The 11,092-nt window shown below is 37.8% G+C and overlaps 1 protein-coding gene across 1 annotated transcript in view; it reads left to right on the top strand.

Annotated features, from left to right (window-relative positions):
* The first annotated feature begins 10,247 nt into the window (after positions 1–10,247).
* Positions 10,248–11,092, top strand: part of LOC112529658 (uncharacterized mitochondrial protein AtMg00810-like) — a 5,280-nt gene continuing 4,435 nt past the window's right edge. Inside the window, exon 1 of the mRNA XM_025140996.1 lies at positions 10,248–10,685. Coding sequence (XP_024996764.1) covers positions 10,248–10,685 — 438 coding nt within the window. The remainder of the gene's footprint in view (positions 10,686–11,092) is intronic.

The raw sequence follows: 11,092 nt of genomic DNA, 5'->3' as shown, positions 1-11,092 counted from the left end.
TAACTTAAAGCATTCTTTTGTTTTTATTTGACTTCAAGAAAAAGGAGACCTAGTGTATTTGGCCTTAGAACATGAATCACAAACTGTCCTTGAAATTAAGCGAAACATTTTTTAGAAAATCTACTTTAGTGAGCTTTCCTTTAGAAACATGATCCAATCTCTTGTGCCATCTCTCCACCGTAACAGACATAGCTTTTCTTTCATCTTCAAAAATCCTCAATCGGTATAGTCCCCTCCGGTAGTCACCCGCACCAATCAAGTTCCTCGAACGTAATCCTTGCATAACACAAAAATTTGGAAAGAAGGTCACTGCACATTGGAGATTTTCGGTTAAATGATTCACAATAAAAGGTTGCAATTAAATTGAGGGACGTGTAGGATTCCTTCAATTTTGGTACCACCCGGCAAGGTGTAGTCACCCCTCCCTTCGACCGGTATGGCATCGCCATTAGAAATCATAACAGGTCTCTCGTAGGCGATTTTTCTTTTATAAGGATGTCGGATCAATAAGTCGTGTGTTCGGGAGCCTCGGAATCCACGACCCAATCATCTTCATCATTTAATCTACCTGTCATGTTTGCAACCGGTAACGTTGACACAAGCAGCCCTTGGCTTGCCTTTGTCCATTTTACCCTTTCCTGACCGCCACTTCGGGTATCCATTGCATTTGAAACAACCGTCACGATTGTGACCATCCTTGTTGCAAAAGATACAATGTTGTGTTTCACCTTCTCGTTTCATAGATTTCTGATTTAATCTACCTTTTTGTTGTCCGGAATTTCCATCTGCTTAGTAGACACAAAGGTTTTGAAAGCCGCTGTCTCCATGGAAGGTTTTTTTTTCATCAGTGACAGCTCGTTGGCGTTCATCCTCGGCAACGAGATGATAAGCCGATCCCAAAGCAGGCATCAACAATGTGGTAAGAATCTATGTTTTTATCACAGAAAACTCACCATCATGCCCCATGAGAAATTCATAAAGCCTCTCCTTTGCTTGGTGTTCAACGAGTCGTTTGCCGATGTCACAAGTGCACCCATTACAGGTACACTGTGGTGTAGGAAATACCGACTGGATTTCATCCCATAATGACCAGAGCTTGGTGTAGTAGGCAGACTCGGAGGTTCCGTCCTGGTGGATGGCGGCTAGTTGATTCTTCAGTTCATAAGCCTTAGGCACGCTCTCCTTCCCAAAACTTTCACGAAGATCCAACCAAATATCTGATGCGGTGTTGGCGTATTTGACGCTGCTTCTTATCTCCTTTTGCATCCATGGCTACAGTAAGCTATCCCTTTATCATGGCATCACATCTCATCCATGCCATGTGATCCTTGGATGTTTTCTCTGGTTTCATAATGGTACCATCTATGAAACTGATCTTGTATTTTGCGAATAAAAAATTATCCATCTCATGAACCCAATCTCCATAATTCTTATCGGACAAAGCAACGTTTATTGAAGTAGTCAAAATTAGTTTTTATGAATAAGAGGTCATGTACCGAGTTTATAGGAAGGTCTTTAGAAGATAAGTTTCTTTTGATTTTATCTCYTAATTAGTAGTAATCTGAKAGGGTGAGTCAAGCTATTTTAGCTCCTATTTCTTCTTATCTGTAGGCTATATATACAGCCATATTCTTGATTGAATAARGYGWRYWATACCATTTGAAYACTTCAGATTATAACTYTGATCCATCAATTGGTATCAGAGCCACTTTGAGGGTGTGAGAGGAAAACACGAGGGTGTGAGAGGAAAACACAAGGGTGTGAGAGATGGCGAGTGACTCCAACAGTTTTCAAACTCCATGTGTGCCAAAGTTTGATGGGGATTACGATCACTGGAGTTTGCTTATGGAGAACCTGCTTCGTTCAAAGGAGTATTGGAGTGTAATTGAAGGTGGGTATCAAGAACCCGCTGCGGGAGAGGTGTTGACAGCAACACAACAGAAAGCCCTGGATGAGGCAAAAGTCAAGGATCTGAAAGCTTGAAATTACTTATTTCAGGCCCTTGATAAGTCTATTTTGAAGACCATCATTCAGAAAGATACCGCGAAGCAGCTATGGGAGTCCATGAAGGTTAAGTATCAAGGGAACGCTAGGGTAAAACGTGCCCAATTGTAGAGACTTCGAAGGGAATTCGAGACCCTCGAAATGAAGATGGGAGAATCGGTTACCGATTACTTCGGAAGGGTAATGGTTGTTGCCAACGATATAAGAAACTATGGTGAAGATATGAATGATGTCAAGATTGTGGAGAAGATCTTAAGCACCTTGACTGAAAATTTCAATTTTATTGTATGCTCGATAGAAGAATCCAGGGACATCGATGACTTAACAGTTGATGAATTGCAGAGTACCTTACTGGTGCATGAACAAAACGTGCGACGTCGAGGAAGTGACGAACAAGTTCTGAAGGTTGAGCACGATTCGAACAACGAACGAAGCAGAGGCAGGGGTACTTACTCAAGAGGTGGAAGCTCTCAAAGGGGACGAGGGCGAGGAAGAGGTCGAGGAAATTTCAACAAGATCACCATTCAATGTTACCGGTGTCAAAAGTTTGGACATTTTCAGTATGAGTTCTCTGATGCTGCAAAAGGTGTCAATTATGTAGGATTTCATGAAGGAGAGGAGCTACTGTTAATGGCTTATGCTGAAGTGAATAAAGCCAACACTCAAGCAGAATGGTATCTTGACTCAGGTTGTTCAAATCACATGACGAGTAATAGAGATTGGTTTGTTCAAATTGATGAAAGTTTTAGTCACACGGTGAAACTTGGAAATAGCACTCGGTTAGCAGTTACGGGAAAGGGAAATATGCGCCTTGAGATTGAGGGCACAACACAAACCATCACTGATGTTTTTTTAGTTCCTGAGTTGTCTACTAACATGTTAAGTATGGGTCAATTGCAAAAGAAGGGCGTGACATTTGTAATTGAGGTTGGTGCTTGTAAAATGTATCATCCTCTAAAGGGGTTAATTTCAACCACTAAAATCACTTCAAATCGGATGTTTTTGGTCAATGCAGTCATGAAATCTCTTCCAAACTCTTGTCTTCATGTTGACAAAGAAGTTGATATTGCCCTTTGGCACCGAAGATATGGGAATTTGAACAACAAGGCCACTACAATGATGCAACGTAAGCAAATGGTGAAGGGGCTGCCTCAGTTAAAAGAAGAAGCTAAGGTGTGCGAGGTGTGCAATATTGGCAAGCAACATCATGAAACCATACCGAAAAGAAGTGAATGGAAAGCAACGTAGAAACTTCAGTTAATACACACAGATCTTTGTGGTCCTATAAGTCCTGCTTCTCAAAGTGGTAAAAGGTATATTTTAGTTTTTGTTGATGACTTTACTCGTAAAACATCGATATACCTGCTGTCAGAAAAGGATGAAACATTTGATGTGTTCAAGAATTTCAAAAACTTAGTGGAGAAAGAAGTGGGTGGTCATATACGCTGCCTACGGAGCGACCTGGGAGGAGAATTTACATCAAATGCCTTTAATCAATTTTGCGTGGAACATGGGATCAAACGATAATTGACAGCAGCCTACACCCCTCAACAAAATAGGGTGGCAGAAAGACGGAAAAGGAGGATAATGAACATGGTAAGATGTTTACTTGCAGAAAAGCAAATGCCGAAGTGGTTTTGGCCAGAAGCAGCAAAGTGGACATGTCATGTATTAAATAAAAGTCTTACAAGTGCGCTTGGTGATGTAGTGCCAGAAGAACGATGGAGCGGATTGAAACCAAGCGTTGATTATTTTCGAGTTTTCGGTTGCATTGGGCATGTGCATATACCTAAGCAATTACGTACAAAACTTGACGACAGAAGCCACAAGTGTGTTTTGCTTGGTATAAGCACAAAGTCTAAAGCGTACCGACTATATGATCCAATTCAAAATAAAATAATCATTATTCGGGACGTCATTTTTTATGAAGAATCTGAATGGAACTGGAGCACAGGTGAGGCAAAGTCAAAACTTGAACCTTTAGACCTGGATGAAGAAGAGACAACAGTAGGAGAAGATGACAAAATTCGATCTACTGCTGCACCTCCTAGTGAAAGAGAAGGTCAAAGTGTAGCTGATGCAATTCCCACAGCAGGCGTTGACACATTTGGGACGAGTTCATAGTGTCCAGGAGAAATCGAAACATCAGCAAGAAGAGACAGGAGACAACCAGGTTGGTTGCAGGATTACGAAAGTGGGGGCGAGTTTTCTGATAAAGAAGCAAATATGACAATGTTAATGTTTAGTTCACACGATGATCTGATAAGTTTTGAAGAAGCTGCTACAGAAGAAAAGTGGATAGAAGCAATGAAAAAGGAGTTGCAATCTATCGAAAAAAAGGAGACTTGGGAACTTGTATCTCCACCAGCAGGTACAAAGACGATCGGGGTCAAGTGGGTTTTCAAAACCAAGCTAAATGAAAACGGAGAAGTCGACAAACACAAAGCAAGACTTGTCGCAAAGGGGTATGCCCAAAAAGAAGGAGTTGATTTCGGTGAAGTTTTTGCACCAGTTGCACGATGGGATACGATCGGAACTTTGCTAGCCATAGCTGCACACAATGGCTGGAATGTATACCAACTAAATGTTAAAAGCGCCTTCTTGTATGGAGAGCTGAAAGAGGTCGTGTACGTGGAGCAACCGAAAGGTTTTGTCAAAAAGGGAGAAGAAAACAAAGCGTATCGTCTCAAGAAGGCCTTGTATGGACTAAAGCAGGCTCCTCGAGCATGGTTTAGTCGGATCGAAAGTTATTTCAAGCGAGAAAGTTTCGAGAAAAGCAGCTATGATCACACGTTATTTACCAAACGGGTCGGTGAAAAACTCGTCATTGTAAGTCTCTATGTCGATGATTTAATTTATGTTGGTAATGATACTTTATTATGTGAAGAATTCAAGAAGTCGATGAAACAAGAATTTGAAATGACTGATTTGGGAATGATGAGATTTTTTCTCGGAGTAGAAATTCATCAGAGTGCGAAGGGGATTTATTTGTGTCAAAAGAAGTATGCAAAAGAAGTCCTAGAAAGGTTTGGGATGTGTTAAAATACTCTTGTATTTACAATCTTGACTTTATGTCTAACTTAACTTTCTGTCCTTGTTTGTTAATTTGTTAACAGGTAAGGGTAGATTGTGTCAAGATATAGAAGTCAAGTTGGTTATCATACAAGGAGGACTGCGCCTCGCTTTTGGAGAAAGTACAAGGGTAGCGGAGTTATACTTCCAAACTTAAAGGGAGAAATCTGCCAATAATTGAAAGATATATAAACAGCTTCAACGCCTCATTTGAGTAGATCTCTCTTATTTTTCATATTTCACAATCAGTTGTGGTTTCTCTCATTTTTCCATATTCTTTCTTTCATAAGAGACCGATTAGCAGTAGGTTTCGTTTAGTTCTTCTTGCTAAGCAGTTGTATTTCTTTACAAGTAAGTTGTATTCGTTCTTATGTTCTTTGTTTACTATGTTTTATATAATAAATCATCAAGAATACTTAGTTTGAACATGGTATCAGAGCCTCAAGGTACGTTTTCTTACTTTTCTTCAACTTACTGCTTTCAAAATTTAGAACATGAAAATTGATTAGTTGAATCTGGGTGCTCTTGACCTTTTTTTTACGTCTTGTTACTGGATCTTCTAAGATTTCTGTGTTCCCTTTTGAGTCGGTTCATCTTCTGTTTGTGAAATGATCGATTGAGTTGTTATACCTTGTAGATCTTTTAGATCTGAAAAGGTCCTCTCTCGAGATCTCTTTTATTCTTCATTGTTACCGCTTAAATGTTGATATTTTGATTACCTTCAAGATCTGTGTCCACTTCTTCCAGATCTGTTTAGGCTGGTTATGAAATGATCGATTGAGATGATGTATCCTTTAGATCTTTCAGATTTGGAGAGATCCTCTATCGAGATCTAGCTGTTTTTTGTGTTTCATTGTTCATATATCACATATTTGTTCATCTGCTCATATGTTTTTAATTTTCGTATGTTTCTGTAGATCTGTGTCCTTCACTTCCAGATCTTCTTTCCTGATCTGTGTCCTTATTTCCAGATCTGTGCTTACGGACTGTATGTTCTCGAAAATTGTCATATTATGCTCATATAAATAGTTTGAATATTCTGTTTGGTCAAGATCGGTGTTAATCCGAATCTGGCAATTTGATGATGTTCTAACTTGTCTCTTTTGTTCAGGTGGATCTTGGTTTGTTCTTTTTTGTCCCTTGTTCTTTGCTTCTTTTGAGCTGTCTGTTTAACAAATTGTTAAAAGGACGGCTGTTGCTCTCTCCTCCTGCTCTACAGGTGGTATATTTTATTTTCTGTTGTTCCCTTTAACCTTGTTAAAGGATTCTGTGGTAAGTGTGTTGCTATTCTTCTGTTTTTTGTCTGTTTGTCTGTTCTTTTGTTCATAAGGAATCTGATTTGTTGGCTTGACCTAGCACGATTATCAATGTTTTAGGAATCCTGCCTTTAAGCATTTCAGGTTCCTATTGTGTGCTTTTCTTTCTGTATGGCATCTTCAAAGGGTGAAGCTGGGAGTATGGTGGAACCCAAGGTCATTAAATTGGACTTTGGAGATCCACTATATTTACATCCCAGCGACACCAGTGGAGGTTCCATTTTATCGTTTAAGTTGAGTGGGACTGAGAACTATAAGGTTTGGTCATGTGCTATGATCTTGGCCTTAGAAACTAAAAATAAAACTGATTTTATTGATGGTACCTGTCTGCACCCTATTAATGATCCCTATCTTGAGAAACAATGGGATCGTTGTATTTCTGTTGTTCTTTCGTGGATATTAAGCTCAATGACTGAGGATTTGTTCCTCGGTCAAGTGTTTTCTAAGGAATCTTCTCAAGTTTGGGAAGAGTTGAAAGAAACATACGACAAAGTGGATGGATCTGTAACTTTCAATCTGTACCTGAAAATTAATTCTTTGAGTCAAAACAATATGTCTGTTTCTGAGTACTACCACAAGCTTAATTCTATTTGGAAACAATTTGACGCCCTCATTAAACTGCCCTCTTGTACTTGCAAAGCGTCTCACGACTTTTCTCTTCATAATCAGTTAATAAAACTCATGCAGTTTCTTATGGGTTTGGATGGCATTTATCAACCCATTAGAAGTAGTATCTTAACTAGAGACCCTCTTCCCTCTGTCAAAACTGTTTTTTCTCTGGTATCTAGGGAAGAGTCTCATAGAGGTATAAACGCTAGTCAAAATCGTGTCAAAACTCAAAATGCTGCTTTTTTGAGCAAAGGTTTTGAAAGTAGACGAAAATTTGAAAAAACTCAAACAAGTCTGATTTGTAAACACTGTGGAAACACTGGTCACACTATTGAAAGATGTTTCAAGTTGATAGGATATCCTAAAGAATTTCAAAATCGGGCCAGACCTCAAAGTCAAAATCAAAGTTTCAAAACTCAGACTCCAGACTTTAGACCCACTGCAGGAAATGTTATGTCTTCTGAATCTGTCTCTGCTAAACCATCTTTTACCTTTTCAGAAGAACAGGTTGCAAAAATTTTGAGCTTAATTGACCAAAAACCAAACCTTGATGAAGCATATGCCAATATGGCAGGTATGTTTCAAAACTCTAGTTCAGGATGGATAATAGATTCAGGAGCTAATTAACACATGACTTATAATTCCCTAGGTTTGGAAAATGCTGTTGATGTTTCGGACTTGAACCTTAGAGTCTGTCATCCGAACGGAACTAAGGCTAATATAAATAAAATTGGCAATCTCAAACTTTCCAATAATGTTACTCTATTTGATGTTCTTCTTGTTCCTGAATTCAATGTGAATCTATTATCTGTTCATAAGTTAGCTAGGGACAATAAAGTTTTCATAAGATTTGATGAATCCAAATGTTATGTCCAGGATTGTCATCAATTGAGTATAGTGGGGACTGGTAGTCAGAATGGAGGGCTTTATTTATTTGATCAAAACTTTAAATCTACCAACTCTCTTACTTCTAATAACTGTGGTATGGTTCATTTTGTTTCCTTTCAACTTTGGCACAGTCGCCTTGGTCACCCAGCTGACCAAGTGCTTCAGGTCTTAAAAGAAAGACTCAATATTAGTAATGACTCTTGTGGTCCTTGTGAAGTTTGCCATAAGGCAAAACAAACAAGAGAAAAGTTCGGAATCAGTATACATAAAACCAAAAATCTTGGAGATCTTATTCATCTTGATGTATGGGGTCCTTATCATGTTTCTAGTAAAGAAGGATTTAGATTTTTTCTAACCATTGTTGATGATTATACTAGAGCTGTTTGGGTCTATCTTTTGAAAGGAAAAAATGAGGTTTGTGAGTACATTGAAAGTTTCTGCAATTTTTTAAAAACTCAGTTTGACAAATCTGTTAAGGTCTGTAGGACTGATAATGGAACTGAATTTGTTAATCAAAGATTATCTGAATTTTTTGAGTCTAAAGGAATTTTGCATCAAACCTCATGTGTTTATACACCTCAGCAGAATGGGGTTGTTGAGCGGAAACATAGACATTTACTTAATGTGGCTAGGGCACTCATGTTTCAGGCTGGGATCCCGCTTAACATGTGGAATGAATGTGTCTTAACTACCACGTATCTTATAAATAGAACTCCCACTTCTGTTCTAAATGGTAAGAGTCCCTATGATTTGGTTTATGGCTTTTCACCTGTTCTTACTCATCTGAGAAATTTTGGGTGTCTCTGTTTTGCTTTAATTCCTAACATAACTGATAAGTTTTCTCCAAAATCCGAAAAGTGTGTTATGTTAGGATATGCAAATTCAAAAGAAGGGTTATAGACTTTATAGTCTTGATACAAAGAAACTATTTTTTCCAGAGATGTCAAGTTTTATGAAAGTATCTTTCCTTTCAAGATGAGTAATAATGATTCTGAATTAGTCAATACTGATGGTGTTAACAGTCTTAATTTCTTTGATACTTTGTCTAGATCCTCTAATGAATTTGATAATGTAGGGCCCGATGATGAGAACAGTGGATCTTCTCGGGATGATTGTAATCATCGATCTGAATTTAGAACTAGCAACCGTAGTGATCTAGGTAGCCTGTCTAGAACTGACAATAGGCAATCTCTAGGCAGCTCTGAAATTCGATATAGTCAAGATCCTTCTTTAGAAGTTGAACTTGACAGAGGAGTTACCAGTTGGCAGCCTTTGGGCAGTCCTAGTATGGTTGCCAGGCACTCTCGTGATGCTATTCATTCTTCTGAAGGGATAAGCGAACATACAAATGATGACTCCTTAGGTCATATCTCTGAGGGTGATTCTTCTCAGACTCAAATTGTTAGACGGTCGGCTAGAACTAGTAGTTTTCCTCGGAAGTTTGATGATTTTGTCATAAAGGGTAAAGTTAAATATGGCATAGAGAGGGTGGTTAATTATTCGTGTCTTTCTGCTGAAAATCATTATTTTGTTTCCAATTTAAATAAATCTGTGGAGCCTAAGACTTTTAAAGATGCTTTTAATGATCAGAATTGGGTGAATGCCATGAATGACGAAATGGAGGCTTTACATAGGAATGGGACTTGGTTTATCACCGAATTACCTAAAAATAGAAAAGCTATAGGGTGTAAGTGGGTTTATAAAATTAAATATAAATCTACTGGAGAGATAGAAAGATATAAGGCTAGATTATTAGCTAAGGGTTATAGTCAAAGGGAAGGTCTAGATTATGAGGAAACTTTCTCCCCTGTTGTTAAAATCGTTACAGTTAGGTGTATTATAGCCTTAGCTGTTCAATTTAGCTGGCCTTTGTATCAACTTGATGTTAATAATGCTTTTCTATATGGTGATCTTGTTGAAGATGTCTATATGACCCTTCCTGAAGGGTATTATAGCTCTAAAGATAACCGTGTTTGTAAATTGGTTAAATCATTATATGGTTTAAAACAAGTCCCGCGTCAATGGTATGCCAAACTTTCTGCCTGCTTAAATGAAAATGGTTTTGTACAAAGTATAAGTGATTACTCCTTGTTTACAAAACGTGTGGGTTCTGTTTTCCTTGTGCTTCTTGTATATGTAGATGATATCGTTATAACAGGAAATAGTTTAGTATAAATAAATAGTTTCAAAGAGTACTTAAAAACAAAGTTTTTAATTAAAGACTTGGGAAAAATGAAATATTTTTTAGGAATAGAAATTCTTGAATGTGTTAATGGTTTATGTTTGTCCCAAAGAAAGTACTGCTTGGAATTGTTAAATGATTTTGGGTATCTTGGGTGTAAACCATCATCTACACCCATGGATGCAAATTTAGTCATTTCAGATTTAAATAGTTCTAAAGATTCTCTTTTGTCTGACTGTACTGGGTATCAAAGATTGATAGGCAGATTGATTTATCTTTTAGCCACTAGACCTGATATTGCATTTGCTGTTCACTGTTTAAGCCAGTTCATGCATGCTCCCAGACAGTCTCATCTAAATTTAGCACTCAGAATTCTCAGATATCTTAAGTTGTCACCTGGAAAAGGAATCAGCTTTACAAAGTCAGAATGTTTTAATCTTACTGCTTATGTAGATGCTGATTGGGGTAAATGCTTATCCTCTCGACGATCTGTTACTGGATATTGTTTGTTTCTTGGAAAGTCTTTAATCTCGTGGAAAAGTAAGAAACAAAACACTGTTTCACGTTCTTCCGCCGAGTCTGAGTACAGGGCTATGGCCACTGTATCTTGTGAGGTTATTTGGGTGCTTAAGATTTTATCTGATTTGAATATAAATAATCTTCTTCCTGTTAGCTTATTTTGCGATAATAAATCTGCTATTCAAATAACAAACAATCCTGTTTTTCATGAGAGAACAAAACACATAGAAATTGATGTTCACTTTATACGGGAAAAAATAAGCAGAGGTGTTTTAAAAATTGAAAAAATATCTTCTTTTGAACAAACGGCAGATATTTTAACCAAAGCCCTAAACATTACACATCATAACTATTTGTGTTCAAAATTAAAAATGATTGACTTGTTTAAAAGTCAAGATTGAGGGCGGGTGTTAAAATACTCTTGTATTTACAATCTTGACTTTATGTCTAACTTAACTTTCTGTCCTTGTTTGTTAATTTGTTAACAGGTAAGGGTAGATTG

Source organism: Cynara cardunculus, assembly GCF_001531365.2.
Source record: "Cynara cardunculus var. scolymus isolate 2C chromosome LG 16, CcrdV1, whole genome shotgun sequence".
Classification (NCBI taxonomy): Eukaryota; Viridiplantae; Streptophyta; class Magnoliopsida; order Asterales; family Asteraceae; genus Cynara; species Cynara cardunculus.
This window is presented reverse-complemented; position numbering and strand designations above follow the sequence as displayed.